Genomic DNA, 22,740 nt, shown 5'->3' with positions numbered 1-22,740 from the left:
TACTATAATGCAGAAAACTGTTTCACATCATACTGCCTTCACAAACACCTTAGCTGTGAAGATAAAAGCATCCATTTTGTAGAGGCTGATAGTTTTGTGATATAAATCTCACCAATAGATAGAAAGGGAAAGAAAATAATCTAAAAATGGAATGGCAAAGAATAGTATAATATTTCAGCCCTGCATGGTTATCTTTAATAGTAAGTGGAAAACCAACACTAGTCTTATCATGCTGGGGTAATGAAATACTGAATTATGCTTTCATTTCCACGGGTCAAAAAAAATAATTAGGAAACTTGATCCTTCGTAGGCATTTATTCATATGAACAAATCTTTAGTTGTTGTGGCTGTTGTTGTGACAGGGAAGTCATTTGTTGAATAGTTGGGGTTGTCAGGGCTTTATGACAGAGGAAAGGACTAGAGTAGCGGTATCAGTAGCAAACCTCAAATTCAAACCTTCTGGCTGTAGAAGAATACCTGTGTCTCTTTCTGTAGCATACAGTGTGGCTTATGGAAAAAAACATAAGCACTGTTTAAGAAAACAGTCTTACGAAGTTAAGACAGCGTACAGAAAGCATGGTTCTCCGATCAGTGTGAGCTCAGAAAACGAAGTGACCCTTAGGGAGTCAGCTGCAGTTAGCAGATTCTGAACCCGGTCTTGGTGTCAGTGCAGCTTAGGAAGTTTCCTAAATTTTATTTAGGAGGCCACCAAGAGCCCCTCAGATCTATAATGCTGTGTAGTCATCCTTCTTCTCTCTGTCATATTTTGTACATGAAAAAAGAAGTTGAGGAAAGTGGAAGACCAGTACGAGAGCTGGATCTGCTAGATTTGTACCAATGGGAGGGAACTATGCCACACACATTTGCTGTATGTGGAATTCTCTGGTGTTCGTTAAGGCAGTGTAGCCGGGTAATATAGGAAAAACCAGCAAAGACAAAGCCAGGGCTGAAACTCTGACTTCATTTCCTCTCTTTCACACATTATAATTCAGGTGTTATGATACAAATCTTCTATTTGTTCTCAGTAAGTCAGAAAGATCTAGGTGATGGGAATCCTTTAAGTTGCAAAAGAAGAGCTTTGACCCTTCACTGAATTAAATTGAATTAAGCACACTGTTTGCCCTTTTGGAAGGCTCATCTGGTTGTCAGATCTAAGCTTTTGTAATCTATGTTGATGGTCATTATGTGTTTGTGTGTGGTAGAAACAATTGAAAAAATAAGAAAATCAAGCAATAATCAGTCATGCTTCCCAGACTCTGTAGTTTTAATGTCACTAAGTGCCATGGGAAAATGACATGACAACACTGCTTTGTCATCCTACACCCTTGAATGCAGTCTTGCATCTTTCCTTTCCCCAAATGAACTTTGTTTTGCAACGTGAAGTTCTATTCTGTGTGTAGGCTTCACTTTAAATATCTTAAATGTTTTTAAATCATACTTACTGATCATGCAATTTAAAGAAATAGATTGCAATCAAAAAATTTGTTTTATTTTAAAAAATTTTTCCCACTTTTGGCATTAAATACTATTTTCAAGACCACTGCACCATCTCTTCTGTTTTATTGTAATACCTGGTGTACTTTACTAAGTAACTTCGTTTATGTATCTTAGCTGTTTGGTGTGAGTTGTTTGGACATCCAGATTACATCGGGTAGCTATTGAGCGGTTCAGAATCATGATAAGAGAATGGGCACATGACAGGTTTAGTACAGTCAGCTACAGTATACACTTTCGGTATATAAACCCATAACTGCTTGTACGCATGCATGTGTCCCACTGGAAATGCCAGGTTTCTTCCCACATATTGCCCTACTTGTCAGCACTTGTGCTCACAGCGTGGCGACCATTTGGCTCCAAACAGAAGCAACACTGCAAGCTTCCTACAGAGCCAAACTGATAGCTGGCTGTCAGTGACAGTTGTGACCAGTTAAGACAGCAAATTTCTCGTTACCATCCTTTCAATTAGAGAATAAATTTTATGCATTAATTTATTTGGTTTTAACTAATTGTATGCAGCCTGCATAGAAGAAAAGATTCCAAAAGTACTGTTTAGCCTGGTTGTCTGCAGTGGCAGGTACTGGCTTTGATAATCCAAGACTGGGAAGCAGCTATATTGGTGATCAAGCAAGATGCAGCTGAAGAATATGCCTGCTCTGCTGTGACACTGTGTGGCTTGAATTTGTCTGTATGAGGTGCTGGATAGCAGTTCAGCCATGGCAGCGAGGAATTCAGAGTGCATTGCCTGCCAAGATGGTTATCTGCTTCTCAGGGGAACTGCGCAGTCCACACCAAGCACAAGGCAAAACAACAACAAAAAAGAGAAATAGAGAATTTAGGTTTCAAAATTGGGCAATTAACTATTAACATCCCTTACATGTATTCATTCTATGCAGTGCATGCGAGAGAGGGAAGAATGGGATATTATAAAGATTAATGAGTGGCTGGAAAGCAATAGTGTGGATCCTGCAGTAACAAGTTTGCCATAAACTCGCGTTAATCCTATTTTCTCAGCTACCTAGCTAAAATATTCCTAGACAAGCTCCAGACCCCAGGCCCCGCTTAAAGTACTGCATTCCAGAGTTTTCCCTGTTTTTGGAACAGCTAGTAGGTAGCATAGCATTCCCTCCCTCCCTTCCCACCCCGGAATTTTTCAAACAGGGCAGAGAGATTTACATTAAAACAAATCTGAGAAACAGTGCACTACAGCACTTAAGTTTCTTACATAGTGTAGTCTTCAACATGCATTTGCCTAACCTTTGAGATGTGGAATAAAGCACTGAGTATTCACATTAAAGTTTAGCATTATGTGGTTAACAAAACTGATAGTTCATACAGTTTTTAGAATAACAATTCTTTCACAAAAAAGCTTCACTGCCACATGCCTGTAGAAATAGTACAAACCATCTAAAACAATATAAAAGCAATGTTTGAACTTAAAAGTAATATTGTTGTGTACCGTTACGAATGTTTGACTGAACCACGTGCATTTAAAAGTATGTTCGACTAGAATTTTGTTACTGACCAACCTGTGAGACCAGTTTGGGCATGGACATTTTTAGTGAAAGTCATTCATGTTTAAATCTTTTCTTTCATACTTAATTATACCTTTTTGTGTTTTCTGAGGAGGAATTTACAACCACGTAGCATATGTCAAAGAATTCTATAAACGTTTCCAAATTCTTTATGAAAAGTATTAAGTTTATCAAACAAGCAGATGATGTAGAGGAAGGTCAAGCTGTGTTGGCATGCAACAAGTTTGTGTTCTTGCTGTCTGCTCTTTCTGCATGCTGTAACAAATAAAAAAAATGTATTAGACAAAGAGCTTTCATTGGGTTGCCATTGCTACAGCAACCACTTCCTTTCTGTAAGTTTGCACCAATGACTTGTTGAGAGTTTGTTGTTTGGGTAGTAGAAGGCCATGGGGTAACAGGAAAAGAAGCAGTGATATCTTTTTGCTTGCATTTTTAGACTATGATGATGGGGTGGTTTTTTTAGCTTTTGTGTGTGTGTGGTTTTGTTTGGTTTTTTCAGTTATTGAGGTCTACAGCAGAATGCTCCAGATTCTTTCTCTGACTTTGGTACAAACCCACCTTTTTCTAATGGGTATGCATTTAAAGTCTTTGGGCTGTATGTTTTCTGTTTAAAACATGTCTTTCTGATAGCAGATTACAGCCCAGAGTACTTGCATAAACTCTAATCGCATGACTATCACAGAGCACTGTGCTGTGGTTTGAAGGACTGGAGGAAGAAAACCAAGTTCTCTATAAAGTGATCTTATCTATTTATACATTTTGTTGTTATGGTTTTCAGCTTTATTCCCTGGTGCTACCGTACACCATGAACTATTAGACCCAAAGGATACGTTCCAAATGACGCAGCTGGCTCTAACTAATGAGGAAGTGGTTAACTTTGGAGTAGAAAGTGCAGAAAAGCTGTTTGTTCACTTACGTACAAAGCTCTCTGGAACAGGAGAGCTTTTCCATTGAACTGAACAGGATCTGTTCCAGCCTAAGTGGTCTTTTGGAAACTTCTCTGGAGCAGAAAGTTGGAACACTAAATAAAATTCTTTGTGGTGGAAAGATACTCGCATTTAAAAGTATTGAGTAATTGGTTTATCTGTTACTTGTGGGTATACAACATACTTCAGAAGAGTGCACAGCCCAGCGCACAGACAGGAACCTACTCATTCTTCTGGTGTTGCTCGTGAGCCTCACTGCTATTGCTGGTATCCAGCAGAGGTAGGGCAGGAATATCTGTCCCAGAAGAGTTTTTCAGTTCTTTGGTATATTGTCAAGGCTGTATTTGTAGCATTGGATTCTCTTACACGCTGCTTATCTTCACTGATAAATTGCCAGCTATGACTTAGAGCTCTTGTATAACAAGACTGTAGGTATCTCTGCAGAATATAGAGATATTTATTTGCTGTATAAGCTTGATGAATTATATCCCCTTTAACCCAAGCATTAGCACTTTAACTCTGTTAGTATGGGTAACTTTCATAAGGAAAGGTAATTACTTTCTGTGTGTATTCTTATAATGATGTGTTTTGACCATGTGAAGTTTTGAGGGATTATGTTTGGACCCTTATAAATGTTTGAGTTTTTAATGCAATCATTGTTAATTGGTTTGCAGTCCTTCAATTTACTCAATTCATCAGAATAATTATGTTGTATTATTTATAACATATTATGGCAGACAATATGCATTATTTTTATATCAGCTTTGAAATTTTCATTGGCATTTTGCAGATACGATGATTAAAAGTGCATGTGAAAGACTATTGCATTGGAGATTTCAGTAGCAGGAGTTTTAAAATTCATGCACTATAAAGATACATGATATTTTAAAATGTTTTATTTCTCTGATCTTCATAAATAGGATGAGCCTGTGTAATTCTTATGTAGGGGTTAAAATCTGCAGTTTTGTTGTAGTTTTCTGTACCTCCCTCTGTACTGTTTCAAACTTCTGTTCCAGAGGAGATGCTGGTTGTGTTTATAATGTTCTAGACTTTCCTTATAGGATTTGTTTGGGATCTGACACTGGTCAGTAAAAACAGATAAGCAATGGTAAAATGCTTAATGCTGTGACACCATCTGTCAGACATCTGGAGACCATATAGCTTCACATTTCTGGGTTATGATAAAATTGTATTAAGACTATAGAGTCCCTTGGCAGTAATTCTTTGCTTTCCTCCTCCTGTTATTCTATGTGTGGTATTGAAAGAATGTGGGATCTGGAAACTTTGGAGTCTGTCAGTCAGGAATGTGGTCCTTCCTGGAAATTTTACTTGTTCTTGCGTAAGAGTTCCCTTTCGCTGTCATGCTGGAAAGCAGCAATTCTGCTCATGTATATATTGTAAAAGTGCTTGCACTTTCAAGGTGGAAAAGTTTTAAATGAAAGAATCTGTATTCTGTAATTAGTCTAGACAAAGACATTATATGGCAGGCACATATTGTCGGAGCATCCTCGCTTCTGCAGCATGTCCACTCCACAGATGTCACAGTTGCATTGCCTTCTGTAGCAAACTTCAGGTTTCTTGCCCAAGAGTTTATTTGGCTGCAGTTTTGATTTTCCTTAAGTGAGTAGCCAGCAAACAGATTTCTCTCCTAAATGTACCTACTACATTTATTAGAGTCTTCATTGATGTGAAAAAGGCATCAGTAGTAAGTTGCTACAGTGGTGACTTACTTCAGCATGGGGTTTTTGTCACTTGCAGATTTGCTGAGTAGGTACTTAGTTTGCAAATGTTTGTTTTAAAGAACTACAATGAAAAAATTGTATCTTCTTTTGGTATTAGTTTTGAGATTTCAGTGTATCTTATAAATCTGGGAATGGGGAGGAAAGTATGTCTTCATCTCCTTATATAATTCAAGTCTTGCTCTTATGTACTTCCTGTCATCAGATGACTTTACATAACCTTAATATCTTCATCACCCTAATCTCTAGGTTAGATACAGAGATGCAGGAGTTACCTCAATTAGTTGCAGACACAGAAATGTATCTGTTCTTATTTTTGTCTTCAGAATGCAGATTAAATGAGTGCATTTTGAAAATCAAATTGAAGTCAGTTTTTAGAAGACCAGAAAGTAAGATGAAGTATTTGTGATAACCAAATGAAATTTTCTGGACTGTGAATGTATTTTTGTTTCATTGGAAGTAGCAAACAAAATGTCATTTTCTTCTGAATAAGATCTCAGAAGACAGCTTGGATTTGACTTGTTCAGCTTGTAATTAGTAAGAACTAAATTCTGATTCTCAGTTTTTTTCATTTTCTATTGTGTATCCTAAGAAAGTTCTTTTTTTTCATATTCGTAAGCAGAATTCTATTGCCTAAAATGCATCATAAGGAATTTGCTGAAAAATGTAATTGCAGAAGTATTCCCCTCTGTGATTCTGACAAAATCTATGGAATCCTTTGTAGTCTCTTTGGTGCTCCTAAACTCCAAGTTTAGAAGCAAAATTTTTTTTCTGAAAGCATCACATTCTTTGTACTTGAAAGTTGACATTTTTGATGTGAGAGAGATTTTTATAAGTCACAAAAATGTGTAATTACTGAAGAAGAGTAATTAGAGAAAAGAAGCCTGAGGGGAAAGAAGTTCTACTTAAACATTAAGCAAATACCATTAGCCATGCAAAAAGAGAAAAATAATTTTTAAAAGCTTGAATAGATGCACACGTTTGGTCCATTTGTAGTTAAAGATAAACCTAACTCCCAAGTCCATTTCTGCACTCTATTGAATTTTGAAAGGGTCAAAGTATGTATGCAATTCTGAATACTCCTAGCTTAAACTGAGCTGAATTACAATAAATAGATTTTTAAAAATCCTGCACTTCAGAGAAGTTAACCCTTACATTCAGCTTTGCGGCTCAAGCCCCTTGATGCATTGCATTGTCTGGCTGTCCACAGCACTTCCTTTCTCTGGCCAACGGAAATGTGTTTGCTATGCATGGCACACAAATTCACTTTCTCCTCTTCCCTCCCCCCCCCCCCCCCCCAATTGTTTATTTTAATGGAAAAACACAGAGGAGTTTTTGCTGTCTGGTTTAATAAAGCAAGCTTCTCAATCACCATCAGTAATCCATGGAGAATGTTACTTTTCACTCGAGCGCAATAGATTCATGTGCCACCCTGTATGTAGGGCTAGTGCACGCTGCTGAAGAGAGACCAGTGACAGTGATCAAGAAGGAAGCCTACGCTTTTCCATTCTGACTTTTCTTGGAATATCTGAAATGGAAATAGTATTTTCCTGGAATATCAGGAAAAGAGTTTGGGTTACTAAAAAAACTTAAGTAACCTCTACAAAAATGATGTTGAAGTTTTGCTTGATTTTACTGCATTCTAAGTTAAAATTTTAAGAGATTTACTAAACAGGTCCTTGAACTTCAGCCTGCAAGTTAACTATGATCTCATGAATGAATTGTGGTTAACAACTAAAATGTTCTTTTGTATTGACTTAGAAAAGACATCAGTAGTATTTGATAGTTATCAAACCAGTTTTGCACTGTAAGGCCAATTGAGTTTTGCATGAAAAGCAATAAGCTGTAAGTAAGGCATGGCATATTTGTGGCTTAATGAGAGGCAGGTACTCCTAAATAGGGAACAGTAGATGTGAAGAGCGTTTCAGCAGGTGTTACTGACAGACTGGCTATAAGTCGTCAAGCAACACAGTAAGTCCCTTTTCCCACAGAGGACATTTTAGACAGCCTCCTGAAAATTTATGTGCATCCTTTGTAGGAAGTACATGTATCTTCATAAATTTAAGTAATAGAATATTATCAGTATTTATGTAAAAACCACATAGTGTAAAATGGTTGAAAAATTTAACCAGCTGACTCACAGTAAAATATTGTTAATAAAAACTGATTCTTAAAAATTGTGTGAGCTTGTACACTCAGGATAAACAACTGACTTTTTTTCAATAGCACAGCTGGTGTGGAAACATGAAATTACTACCATGTGAACAGGACATGAGCTATATTTGGCAAAACATTTGCATGAAAGCTGAAAATTTGCAACTTAATTGTCATTTATTTTAATTTTCATTGTACACCTATTAACCACAGCTCTGGACCAGCTCCTATTGATTTTAGTGTCACTCGTTTAGGTTGTAAGCCATTGTGTGCCAAGATACTGCAGATTTAGAGTAGGCTGTGTTTCTTTAGCTGAAAATACTACAGGAGGATACTGTGTTTCTGCACATCCAATATATTGTTGCTGAACCGTCATTCACAGGAATTTAAACAGATAAAGTATCTTAAGGATGTAATTTCTTCCTTGAAAAGGCAAATCAAACCTGAAAGCAATAAGAATTGCACTTCACAGCATGCAAAAGTCAACTATTTCTGCTGCGACTGTTTGTGAGGCTACAAAAGCATGTTCCTGTGAATTTGGGCAATACTAAAGAAGAATGCTGATGCAAGTCAGCAGCTGTGTAGTGCATTGTGAATCGCAGATGCATGCAGGAATTAATTGAAAGAAAAATTTCAAGCTTAACTCTAACCTTTAGCTAGTCAGATTCTTTATATATTACTAGAGTAAGTGACATCTATACCACTACATGACTTGTACGGTTTTCTAGGGCCTCAAATCACAACAGTGCATCATACTGACATTCAGATTTTAGGACTTAGATGTTTATAGTTGTTGTTATAGCCTTCCTGCTAAAGTTTTTTATAGACCTTGTTAATCTGGCTGGTTTTCAGAATGAAATTACTTTAAACCATTCATTGTATGCTAGCTCAGAAAGTACTGTTGCCTTCCCGACAGCTCATTCTGTGTTTTCCTGCCTTAGCTTTAATTTAGCCTAAGGACTACTAGACAGGCAAATGGCTACACAGGCAGGGTTGGCTCTCTCGTTTGTACTGTGATGAAGCAATGGACATCCTGTAACAGGGACAGCACTTCGCCAGAAATTTAATCTGTGTTATTCAGTTGGTGTAGGAAGTTTTACGCAGATTACTGTCCTGAGCAGTAATGGCATTAATCACATAAAATCATCTATAGACGAAATAACCCTTTGAAATATTTAACATTAATTCTCTTGCATCTATTGTTTCTCCCACTGGTTGTTGGTGAATATTGTCTTGATTTCTCATATGGCTGCTCCTCCTGCTGTGTACATTTTTCTCATTACAGGGTTTTTCTGTGTTGCCTTGTTGTTCAATTCAGATGCTACCTACAACTGATTCTCAAGACAAACTACGCCTCTAATATGTTTAAACCCAAAGATAAAATGACACTTGGAACTATGGCACTCACTTTACTGTTGCACCTCACTAATAATCTGTAATTATCTAAGGTCAGTTGCGTAGAGTTTTGGTGTTACTCATTCTTGTAATGAGTCAATCCTTCTGTTGTTTCAGAAGGCTGATTGATCTTTTGTATCAGTAAAAACAGATTTACTTTTGGAGACAATAATTTAGAAACCTACCTTTGCCTCTGGAGCTACTTTTTTGTATTTGTGCCTCGGGGGCAGCCATTTTAAAAAAACAGTTCATAAAAACTTCTTTGCACTTAGTGTATTTCTACATGGCAAAGAGAATGCAGTGCAAAGGTGCCCAGTTTGCTCTAAACAGCTTAGCTTAAAAACTAGAAGTAATGTATTCGTGTAGACTCCACACTGCTATTCAGCCAGGCTAAAAGAGATTTAATATCAATTCAGGGGTAGTCTGGGTATCTCTGCAAAGCACTACACCAAGCTGTAAGAACACACTCCTTCTGTGTTCTCTGTTTTTGCCATTTCAGTGGCAAGAAGTTTTCTAACTCTGCAATGATTACAAGTCTAACTTCCCTCCATAGCAATGTCCTGCAGTAAAATCTTGAGGAGGTGGTTAATGAGAGATACTCATTGCTTTCAAAGTAGTAGATCTGAGAGCCAGAAGTCCAACTGAAATAAAAACAGACCAAACAAAAACCTAATTCAAAAAGCAAGCCAAACAGAAGCCAATACAAATCGTCCAGTACATGAAACATCAAATACCAGCACATTGTACATTCCCCTATGCTAGTTAATACTGATCTAGGAATGTAATACCAAGGAAAACAAATCACCTTGTCAGAACCTGGAGCTTTGTAATGGAAAAGATTTTGTTAAATTAGTCTTCATAGCTATGAATCATCATCTACCCAAGTATGGGGATCAGAAGGCACAATCTTGGTGCTCTATCAGCTAGTGCAGTAACTGCCCCCATGTGAGGGCCCTGCTTTAACCTCCAGATGAGCATGAGGATGCGTTAGGCTTCACCCATTTCAGAAGGCAGACAGAATGTTGTCTAATAACACTAATAACCTGAAGGATTTATAGTCAGTGAGTGAGATAAGAGAAACCACTTCTGTTTAAGTAATTACTGTTTAGAATTTTAAAAAAATTAAAGGTGTGTCTTGTGGTGAAACCACTGAAGCTGGAAATCACTAGATTGAGGTTAAATTCCCTGTTCTATCACAGACATCTTCTTTAAGGTTGAGGTAGTTATTTAATTTCTGTTCCAATTAATTAAATATAAAATAAGGACAATGCTGTCTTTACCTATTTTCAATATCTAAAGGTAAATTTTCATATTTATGGTAGTGTGGGGCTTAGGTCTTGATCAAGACCTGAAAACAATGCTTCCTACCATAAAAACAAAACATACAATAGGAAACTTAAGTGTGTCCTCCGAAACAAAGATAGTTACTCAAACAAGTACATTTTCAAAGAAGTTCTTCCAGACATAGAATATCTCTGTAAAGTTGCTGTTAAGAGATTGCTTGGAGTGACAGGCTATGCATGTTTGGGCAAGTCACTTACCTGGGGATCACTGTTCTTATCTCATGGTGGTACTTTGAGGAATAATCAGAACTTGTTTTAAATAATTCTGAACTTGGAAATTATTATACAAGTGCTGAGTAATATTCCTATTCATCTTTTTAGTAAAACAATGGCCTGAAATGAAGTCTTGGAACACATTCACCAAGGAGCATACAAAGAGTTCCAGAGACTATGAATTGAAAATAAATCAGAAGCGTATCAATCGGTTTAAAGGTTGTTTTCTATTAACAAGGCAGCATTATATAAATTATAATTCCTTAATCAAATTGCTACTGCTTTGCCATAATCAATGTCCTTGGATTCAGTGTAGCTGATGATGAAGTTGGTTCATTATATTTTCTTGCTAGAAGTAAGTCTTTACTAAATTGAGGTCAATGATAAAACAATTATTGCCATCAGTGGAGGCAGGATTTTGCCCTTTATAGCTGCCTCTGCAAAGGAGCACATTTGTGCACAAGTACAGGTCTGTTTCAGTTTAGTTGTTTCTGGATTTCTTCTTTTTTTTCTGTTTTACCTTTGCAGTTTTCTGAGGACAGGGCTAGAAACCGCTGGCGTGTTTTGGCATGAATCACTGTGTGAGAAATACTTTCCACTGTCAAAATGCAGTGCACTGAGCAATAATTACCTTTAATAGGTATAAAAGACATTCAGCATCTTCTAGATTCTAGCTTCTGACTGCAGGGAGGGATCTCGCTAGTGACTTAAAATAATAAATTGTATAAACTGAAATGGCAATACCATCCAGGATGGTTTAGTCTAGTTATATAGAAAAGTAAACGTAGATGAAAGGGTTCAACAATTCTTTTGAATGTAAGAATTGCCATACAAGATGAAGCCAGTGATAAATCTGTTATATTTTCTGTGAGCATTCAGATGAAGACTTCAAGGAATGGTATAAAAATTACACATTATGGATAGCTTTGGCATAATTTGTTTTCAATTTATATTTGAAAGGTTGTACTCTAAGACTAGTATTAGATCAAAAACTGGGCAATAGTCAGGCTGAAAAAAATTCAGACATGTTTGTGCAAGGATTTGTAGCTTCTGCTGAAGACAATGGGAGTTCTACAAATGAAAGATGTGTAGGATGGACCCCCCTTTTTTGGTTTTTTTTTTTCTTTTTTTTTTTTCATCCTATGTCAAGAACACCAAAAAAGTGGTTCTGGTCTCACGTACAATTTTGAATAAAATCAGATTGACCATCATTATGCTGTTGCTAACATAAACCTTGTTTCTTGTGTGACTAAACTCCCAATAGGCAAACACCATCTGTCTGTTGAAGGAAAAGAGAAGTCACCACGGAGACAATGTCTAACTCGTTAGGAGTTGAGAAACATGAAGTCTACTGCAAAAGCTGTGTAGCAAGATCGTTAGAAATCTCTAACTCCACATTCAGTGCCTTTGTTTGTTGAAGTTCTGCCTTTGATATTGAAGAAATTGTCCCGTATTAAACTAAGGATTTTTTCAAAGAATTTTTCTCCAGACCCAAATTCAGATCAGGGGCCACCGTGTGAAATTTTACTGACTTTCTTGAAACAGTATGGTCTTGGAAAATTATCTTACAGCTAAGAACATGGAAATTCAGATTGTGATAGGGCAACATAAATCGTAGTGGCACATCAGTTTACTCTTGCAGGAATAATGAGCATTGTTTACTGCACTAAAATGTTTCTTAAGTGCTGTTTTTCTGCAATATTGATAGGAACTTAGAAAAAACAGTGACCGGTTCAGGCATTTAAATTTCAACAAGTGCTAAAAGACACGTCTTTGTTTTCGATTTTATTAGTGTAAATATAAACATACACTTTTAAAAAAGTTGTTTTAGCTGAAATAATAGTTGCATACTCTCTGACTTAATGAAGTACTATAATTTTGGAAGTTATCTGTTTTTTCATCCTGCTCTAGAATGATATTAAAATTTTATAAACCAGATAAAATCAAATTAATAGCACGCAAAAGAGCTAAGTCAGCAACTTTAAAGTACGTGGAAAAGTATGCTTCTTTTGCAGAATACAGCTGCCTTCTAGCAGGACTGCACAGTCGTTTCAATAGATATGAAAGGTGGATATTTCCAATTGACTAGTCTCAGATCCGTAGGTTTGGAAAGTCGTTGCCTGGGGAGAGGCAAGCAGCAGTAGGATTCCTACAGAAGAGCTGTCCAGCACCCGTTGTGGTGGCTTGTCTTTTCTTCAGCATCTTCCAAATGAGAAACGCCACGCTGAGCTGCCTTGGATACCTTCTGTGAGATCTTAGGTATAATTGGAGCGTGTGTGATTTTGAGTCTCATCAGAGAAGTGGAACCTTTCTTTAAGCACTGCCTGTGCAACATCTGTAAAGCAATTTGTACTTGGCAACACTGATCATCATCTGAAGAGTGCAGCAGGTATGCAGCTTAGCCACTCTTAACCATGTAATCAGATTGATTTACAGTCTTTGTGATTTGATATTTTGCTAGCAATTTTTGGTGATATGGGTCCATGAAAGAACAACAATCTCTGTTAGCAAAACGTGGTGTTGTTATAGGTGGATATCTCTGGTTCAGGATACTGGAGCAAATGAATGCTTTAGTATAACCCCATTGTTAGTTGTTAGTGTGAACGTACATTGCTCTTGATGTTCTGATCCAATATTTCCAGCAGAAACTGAGAGGTTTGTATTTGACCCTTAAAACTGAGAGCAAAATTGCAAAGGACTACATGGAAGTAGGAATCAAAGCATGCAGTGATATGTGCAATCATGAAACACTTTCCAGAGATGTCCATGGCAACTAAAAGTCATAACTTTATGGGATAACAAAAATTTCAATAGCTATCTCAATAGAAATATTGGCTTTATGGTAAGTTGCAATTCCTCTTCACTTTCCTCACTTAACCTTTTCGTGTTCCCCAGGCTATAAATTACTGATCTCTTTCTTTCCATTAGAAGATAAGCACCTTATCACCTCTCCTCTTTTCAGACATCCTTATCAGTCCACAGGCAGTAAGCATCTTTACTCCCAGGTGGTCTAATTGATACATATCTAACTAAAGGCAAAGCATTTTTTCTCAAATTGCATTCAGCTTTGAAGTACGTATCTTTGATTTCACATCTGAAGAACAGCTTCATGTGCCTGAAAGTTCTCCTTTTTCCAGCTGTACTAGTTGGTCAAATAAAATATACTACCTCTGTCCACAAACTTTGCCTTGCCTGTGTACCAGTGCATTCATTTGTTGTTGGTGAAAAAGAGAAGACAATTTTTCATTTAACTAGTTAAAAGGTATGTATGAGACCTGCAGCTCTGCAGACCCTTGAAGATTAGTAGAAGACACTAAACTGTGATGAGACTGAGAAGAAAAGGATTCAGTAGAGACTAAGGTAGATAACTGAATTAGCAAGAAAAATAATTTTAGGGCTTATCTCTGAAATAGGGACATTTTGTGTGAAAGAGGTATCAGCAAGGAGAGAGCTGACTGTATAGGCAGGAGATGGTCCCAGCATCAGATTGTTTAAAGAGCATTATTCTACTTACCATTTTAGTGAATGTCTTAGGTATATTTCTGTGTAGTGAGAGGGTAGATTCTGTAACATTATATAGGATAAAGAAATTACCATTCTAATTAAAAAAAAAAAAGGCCATTAATTCTCACCAATTAAGAGGAGAAAGGAGAGGCAGAAATATTGTGTGTATAACACTGAAATTTCCAGGCGCCTCTAAGCTGCGTAGCCAGCACTTACGCAGAGATTTACTGTTTGTTTGGGGTTTTTTTCCAGACATCACAAGGATCACATTTTCACAATTAATTGGCCTGACCTGTATGACACTCGCTAGTTTTATGACATCTGTATCTTTTCTTTTTTTCCTACACCTCTTTTTTGCTAGTTCCAACAAGTGTTCAGAGTGGGTTATTTTCTTCACTGTGAGGAGATATTTGAAGAAAGGTAATGGCAAAAAAATCCACTGAAATTACCCAATTAGATTAGACAAAAAGAAAATAGATCCAATGTACCTCATCCCCCCGCCCAGAGCACCCTTTTGCCTTTAAAGAACCTTTTTATAAACTTGAGGCATTTATAGTACTTTTGAGTTATGAGCTGAAAGGCACTTTTTTGATGCAAATCATTTGCTTCACTGTTGTAGTGTGTGGCTGGCAAGGGAGTAGGAGGTGTCCATTCAGCCTAGAAGGGAAATCCCTGGCGCCTGAGCAAATGATCCTGCAGGATGCAAGTTCTACATTTCTTACCTTCTTGAGGCCTGCCTGCTGCAGGGGAATGAGATGAGTTTGTGTGAAATTTGAAGAACATCTGTAGGGAGATCTCCATGATCCTATTCCTTATAGTTTTGTTAGCAAGACTGTCTTGTTGGCAGTTGTCACTAAGGTCTGTGATAGTTTGGGGTTTTCTTTCCCAGCTAATTGCTCTTTTGAATTGGGCTTTTTGGGCTTTTAAACGTCTGTGATAAGATTGCTGTTTATAATATGTAATAACCACAAGAATCTCAGAGACTTTTCTGAGGGCAGACTGTCACTATGCTTTTGTTTGCTTATGCTGAGCTAGTACTTGGCAGCTTGTGTAGTAGCTCAGCCATTCTCTAAATTAACAGGTTGTTCTTTGTATTTGAAGTGATTGATGTGATTGAAGTGATTAGCATGTATATGCCTAAATAAATTAGTTTGGGGGAGAGAGGGATCCAAGTGGAGAAAACTGGATAGGTCCAAAGACAGTTTGTTGTAAGAACCATGATCAAGAATGTGGAAAGGACTTAAGTGAGAATAAAATCTCAGACCAGAAAAATATGTGGGAAAGTACAATTTTACTCTAAAATCTTTGCTAATGAAAGTTCAGGGATCTAATTCTTGTTATATTTCTCTGGGGGCAAAAGCCATGGTGCAGATGCAGACTTACTGAGAAAAAAAAAATCAATTGCTGGTACAATTTATTTTTCTGTGGTAGCAATGTTGGTTCAACCCTCCTGGGTTTTGGCTTCCTAAGTAACTCAAGAGCCTATATAAGAAGGAACATGTAAGTGCTTAAATTCGTTTTAATAATATTGCCAAATCACTTGTCTCAAACTTATTTTTGAAGGACTTAGAGTCTACATGGGTTTTTTCTTAAGAGCTGGCACTCCTGTTTCTGTGAATCTGCAGTAGTTCTCCTGAATCTTTTTTGCAGGGCTTTGTTATATGGCATTGTCTTGGCGTGACAGGACAATCCTGTGTCCCATAGAATTTTTAGAGTTCACCAGCTGGTTAAAATCCCGTTGCATGTCAGCATATGGAAGCAGGAAATCAATTGTTTATCTATGTTTACCTTATATATTTACAAATACAGTCTAAAAATAAAGGAATGGCCTGATTCTTTACATCTATATACACACAGGTTTTGTTATGTTTTTCCACAAGTGGTGCCCTGGACATAATAAGATAATGGGAGGACCCCAAATCATAGGTCTAAATGAAGCTGCAAAATACTGGTTTTCACCCTTGAACTACCTTTTATTTGCACATACCAGTATATCATTGTATGACAGTGGCTTTTGAATATGTGTGTTACATAAAACTAATACATTGTTCTTGATTTTGCTTTGCAGTACAGAATTGGACAGCTGTACATGATAAGCAAGCATAGCCATGAGCAGAGTGACCGAGGTGAAGGTGTGGAAGTGGTGCAGAATGAACCTTATGAAGATCCAAACCATGGCAATGGTCAGCTAACAGAAAAACGGGTCTATCTCAATAGGCAAGTGCAATAAAACTATTTCTGTCAGCATGGACTGTAACAAAAGTTTGCGAGGAATATCCCTTCCAGGCAATAGCCTTTCTGTTTCAAGTAGAATTTGTTCCCATGAATACATGCCACTTCCTGGTAGCTGCAGGAAGAAGGAAGGTGAGATAGATCAGTGGCTTGAAATAGAGGGATTAGTTGCCATTTCTTCTAGAGTATCTTTTCTAAGAGAAAGAATTATAACTTGAAGTTAAGGATGTACTGAAAATCAGAAAATTGTTGTCTTTTACACTTAACAGTTTGTCATTCTGTTTTCAAAAATTAGGGAGAGAGGACGACCAAAAAACTAAAAACGAAAAAAACCAAACACCTTGTCCCTCAAAAAGCCCAAACCACTAAAAGGTTTAAGGGTTTCTCACCTCATAATAATGTCACAAAGACAGTATCCGATTTTTGGTGACAAGAGATTTGTCTCAGCGAAGTTAATTGACACTGTGAATGACCATTAGGCTTGTACAATGATGACCTTCTGTACCAAAACAGTAGGCTTAAAGACATGATGGAAAAAATTGCTTTTGTTTCCCAAAAGTTCCATAATTTCTTAAAATGAAATATGTATCTCGTCCTATGATGAAATTATACTACTGAGGGTCAATGCCTCCACACTCAAAGGCTGGGGATGTTTTAAATTTCTTTTTTTGTGTGTGTCCTATGAAATATATTGCTCAATCTGTTCCCATTTTTACTACTGCTGATCTAATTCAAAATCACTGCTTTTCTGATGTTCTTCTATTCCCCAGAGCGTTTTGTTTTATTAAACTTATGCTCTGCAGCATTTCGTAGTGGGCATAGAAACACTACAGCTATTGCTTCTACATTGCAAGTTACTCCTCCAGTGCAATCCTGACATATCTAACCTTAATTCAGGCTAAATTGAATCACCAGTAATGTTGCATGCACACACAGACGAGTCCAATAATATATATCTTGCCAACGTTTAATATTATTGTGGTTGTAACTCTGTTCTCTCAAAGGCTAGATATGGGACTTGGTAAAAATCAATAAATGTGTTCCTGTTGTAGAGCTCCCAGAAGTTTGGGCGGTTTATGTTTCTGGATATTTTTTTCCTGCATGTTAAAAAGAGATAAGGCTTTAGGCACTGAAGAGTATATTCAGAATTACGATTTTAAGGTAATTCAGAATAACCACAAAGACTGTGTCCTAGAAAGCTTCTACAACACATACTTGGAAAGCATACAGTTTCTGGTGGTGCAGGCAATGGAACAAAGTGTCTCTTACCCAAAGATGGGTATGAACATTGACAAAGAAGATCTGTGTGCCTACAAGAGCTTGGGAGGTTTACCTAAAGCTACGGTGGCTGTTTCAAGTCAGGCTTACTGAGTTTATCAGTGAGCATTCACAATTATTATTAATCATCACCAGATCTGCTGTTTGAAACTTTCGTGATTCTGGTTTGGTGTCACAATACCACCAGATACTGCATTACTGTTAAAGCTTTGTGACAAGGGTCAGCGGGTTTTCAGGCAACTATGGATTTTGCTGGGAGGCCAGGATCTCTCTGGAAGACCTCACTCAAGCAGATGTGCTGCCATACAAGGTGTGCTGAAAACTGCTCTGCCTGCCCTCCTTGAGGAGTGGGACTCCTTACACCTTCATAATTTTCTGCTTCCAGGGTCCACTGCCCTAATAAACTTGCTAGCTTTGCTTCACTTTACTTTGCTCTGGACTGATCTTTCCTGAAGAAATTTGAGCTTATATATTTCAGTGATGGTTTCTTGGAAACATTTGTGCATTATTTTCATTTATCTTTTCTTGCCTGCTAATACTTTAATTCTTGCAGAGGATCTACTTGCTTACCAGTGGTTTCAGCTGGAATGCCTTTACGAAACATTTCCTCCCTGTGTGGTGACAGACTGAACTTCATCTGGGGAAGGAAGAAATAAAAAAAAAAGAGAGAATGTGATCAACAGATACCTGTGCTGTTAAAATAGAAATATTATATTTTCTTTCTGTGAGCAGACCCTTGGAACAATTCATGTCTGTCTATAACTTGCTGACAATTCTGAAGATAGTGTATGTTTTGCCCATAAAATTATTTGTTTTGAAGATGTGCCATACCAGCAAAGATAGTTAGACAGGCAAATACACTGAAAACAACAATAACCAAAGAAAAGGCGAAATGAGCACCTGTATGTTAATAAAGACATTACCAGTAAAATTTTGTAGTGTCAGTGTACGCCTTACTTATATTCAGAATTGTTTACTGCTACTTCTCTCCTGCTGGGCCTTTCTTTTCAGAAGCTGAAAGTCTGTGTTCTGAGGTATTTGTTATTTAGGCATCAGAGTAAAGTTTAGCAGGGGTAAGAGAGGAGCATGGAGATAGTCATAAAAAGACACTGACAGGGGCTAACAAAAGATCTGATACAGTGAAGTCTGTTACGCGATATGTAAAATGCTGTTTGAAAGACTGTACACAGAAAGGCTTTGTGCAAAGAACAGAATCTGTTTGTAAGCAATGTCATCAAAGAGCAAAAGTCAATGCACTTGACTTTGAATCTTTAGATAATCTACTAACATCTGCATTTTGCCTTGGACAAGTACAATATTTATGTGCAGCTAGATCGTGGTTAAATATGCCTTAGTGATCCAAACCTCTGTATTTTGCCTCAGAGATTTGCTGATATGGAAAGGTGGCTTACTTTCTGCACACCGTTGTCTAAACATAACCGATTCAAACATTTACACTTGGAAAATTGTGGTTTGAAAGCATCTACTTTAGTTCAGTAAAGATTCAGTCTTAGGCTGGGTGATCTGCTCAGCACATCACCAGACAACCACAATTTATCCGAGTCCCTGAAGTATGGTGACATTTGCGGTCTCCAAAGGTCTGCCTTCCTTTGAGTGACTAGAACTGCATCTTGGTTCCTAGCAGCTTCAGTGATCTAACTGATGTCATTCAGAGAGGGTAGAAAGATGAATTTTCATGGAATTGCTTTCTTTTTGAAAGACGTGTTTGTTCATCACTTCTTTGGCCAGAGTGACCAGAGTTCTGGAGATGAGACCCAAGATGCATGGTAAAGGAAAGGCTCCCACTCTTCTATAGTATTATTTAATTACCCTTTAATGATCTTTCCACGTGCTGTATCCACATCTTTCATTACTTACTCTACTACTGTTGTACCACCGCATCGGTAAGTTCTCTTGACAGACTGAGCTCTGAGCTGTAACGTCAGTTCTGTGAATTCTCTTCACTTTTGTGATTTTCCCATCAGCAAAATGGGACTAATATTACCTACCAGCCTCACAGAGGTGTTTTGAGTGATTTGTTAATTTTAACGTAAAAGCTTCCTACTCAAGAATTCGTGTTGGTAGTGTGGGAAAAACTGCGCACTAGGTGATTTGAATGTAAGGGTTTGTGTGCCAGCAGAGAACATGGAGGAAGGAGAAATAATGGAATCAGAATCGAAGTGGACTGGCATCACATATTTACTCATGACCTGTTGTTAGAGTGTGCCTCCCTGTGGTTAAGAATACTTGTGACACAGATACACCTTGTACATTCTAACCTGCGGAGTTCGTCCATGACCAAAGGCTTGAGGCCATAAACTCTTGAAATCTGCCACCTCAGTTTAAATCTGACCAGAGGTTATTGCAGTGGCACCAAATTGCTCACTTTGAGAGGGGAACAAACACGCTGGGTTTCGTATATGCTCATGGAGAAATCTGAGACAGAATGCATAGTCATGAGATGAAAATACTGTTGTGAAGTCTAGGTATTGCTGAATCCAGTGAAATACCTGTCAAATTATGAGCACATTTGGAAGTATCTTCTTTTCTACAATACTCATAAGTCATAACACATTCTAATTTTGTATTTTCTTTTTATTTTCAGCAAACTGCCTAGCTGGGCTAGAGCAGTCGTTCCCAAAATATTTTATGTTACAGAGAAGGCTTGGAATTATTATCCTTATACAATCACAGGTAAGGAATAAAGCAGAAATGGTTACTGATGTTACTATTTGGATAGTTTAGCTTATTTTCAGAAGCTCCAAGTTACATATTGAGCCACAGATGCCAGGTTACCGTGTTAAACTGCATATATTTTTCCATCTTGTATTGACAATATCAGGAAGTAAAGATTATAGGCTATGGACAGGTAAAACCTGGAGTGTTATATCCCTGCAATTCCTTCCTTGCTAAGAAAGCATCAAGTGCTTAGATTCTATGCTGACTTGTACCCTTTATTGTCCCATAGACGTTAGTCAAATACAAATCAGCAGATTATCTGACACAAATTTTTTTATTATTAACATATGTTTACTGTAAGGATCTTGCATCATTGTTTTCACTTTTTTTTTTCTTTTCCCTCATCATTCTTTTTTCTGCAAATGGACAATTGGAAATCAGAATACACAGTAAGTTTTTCTTCCTATTTTTATTCTAAAAACAGAATAATTATGTGAAATATAGTATTCCAAACTGATTCCGTCTTAATATAACTAATATATAGTGCATTCAGTAGTGGAACTTTATTTTAGCTATTTGTTTAGAAATATAAGGTTAAATTTGAAGTGTTTCTGTGGGGAGCCTATAAAGTATTTACCTTATTTTTTATCACTTCAAAATAATTTGATATATTTTTAGTCACTGACTGTAACAAATAGAAGCTTCTATAAAACAGGGCAAGGCTTTTAAGGTTCCAGTTATTACATGGAGACATGAGAACAGATTTCATTTTATTTATTGTTTTATTAACTTATAAAATGTTCATCTCTGCTATAGTATCTGGGAAACTGTACAATCTGTAGACAAAATTAAACATAATCTGGGCACAGTGCCCAGAAAAATCAGCTATTCCCTCTAGCAGAGCTAAGGCAAAATATAGCACATAAATCATGAGAAAAATTGTTTTAACTGTGCTGTCCTCAATAATATATGGTAAGTTTTCAGCAGCCTTTGGCAGATGAGGAGGAGATGGTGAGGAAGTTCCAGGGGAAGGGACTTTTCGGAAACTGCTTGATTTAATTTAACTTCTGACTGTAGATAAAACATAATCCACTTGGTTTTCTTAACGCTGAAGTGCTCAAAATGTTTGTGCACTGTGCAAAATGTTTTTTAAAGCCAGTAAATACGGAAAGGAAAAAGGTTTTAATATGATAAATGTGAAAAAATAAAAGGATTTAAAGGCTCAGATCTGAAAGCTGGAGACTTAGAGTTGAAACTTGGATGACCAGGTTTGAAAATCCAAAGTACCAAACTGTTTTTCAGTATGTACTGTAGATACTTATTACATATTCTGCTTTGTTTCATGTTTAAAATTGAAATTATCAAAACCAAACACCAATGCTGCACTTGTAGAATTTGAATTGAGAGGTGATCTTTATCTAATCTGATGAGACAACACCTGGAACACATTATGGTGAAGGTCTATAGAAGGTATACTGCTACAGAGATGTTCCAGAGCGTCAGCAAAAATGATTGCAAGGTTGAAGAGACTTGTAAAGAAAAATTAAATTGGTCTACAAATGTGGAACGTAGTCAAAGCAGTCACTAAGTGACAGTATAACTGCCTATGGGAGTTGGGGACTAATTACTCACCGTGGTGCAAGGAAACAGAACTAGACATACTGGGATCAGATTAAGGAAACTGTATTTCACACAAAAATCTAAAATATATTTTAGTGGAGCTGATAGACTATGAAATTATCTTCAAGGGAAACAGAGAAAGTGCCTTTGCCTCAAACTGTTGTATCTAGAACAAAAATGTTAAATGTATCACTGGGAATAATTCCTGTCCTTGTCTGGAATATTTCTCTAAATTTTGATCTTCTATATTCATTAGAGAATTCTGAAAGAAAGAATAAATGCACAGACATTGCCCAAAATATATAAGATAGCTTGGAAACCCTTTTCTTGAAGATAGTAAATTCCCTCCAAAGAGTCTGTAGGATATCATAAGAATTAAATTTGGCCTCATTTCAAGGAAAACTGATTCTATAGGCAGGCTAATAATTGGATAAATAAAGCATAATCTTATTGACTCAAGTACATACTGCTATATTGTATGTTCACACCTTGCTTAACCTCGTTAAGTTCCACTCTAAATAAAGAGCAAGGACTTTAAAAGCTCAGTAGTGTTATTTCAGTGTATGTTAGTGGTTTGGAAGAGGATGTGAACAACAGACTGGATCTTGCTGATAGTCTCAAGGTT

At 37.1% G+C, this 22,740-nt stretch overlaps 1 protein-coding gene across 1 annotated transcript in view; it reads left to right on the top strand.

The window, feature by feature from the left end:
• PITPNC1 (phosphatidylinositol transfer protein cytoplasmic 1) overlaps positions 1-22,740 on the top strand; it is an 85,589-nt gene that overhangs the window by 24,790 nt on the left and 38,059 nt on the right. The window contains exons 3-5 of the mRNA XM_075441307.1: positions 16,375-16,523; positions 20,422-20,510; positions 20,937-20,944. Of these exons, the coding sequence (XP_075297422.1) occupies positions 16,375-16,523; positions 20,422-20,510; positions 20,937-20,944 (246 nt within the window). The remainder of the gene's footprint in view (positions 1-16,374; positions 16,524-20,421; positions 20,511-20,936; positions 20,945-22,740) is intronic.

This window comes from Opisthocomus hoazin, chromosome 21, assembly GCF_030867145.1.
Source record: "Opisthocomus hoazin isolate bOpiHoa1 chromosome 21, bOpiHoa1.hap1, whole genome shotgun sequence".
Lineage (NCBI taxonomy): Eukaryota > Metazoa > Chordata > Aves > Opisthocomiformes > Opisthocomidae > Opisthocomus > Opisthocomus hoazin.
Note: the sequence above shows the minus strand (reverse complement) of the source record. Positions and strands in the feature narration are given on the sequence as shown.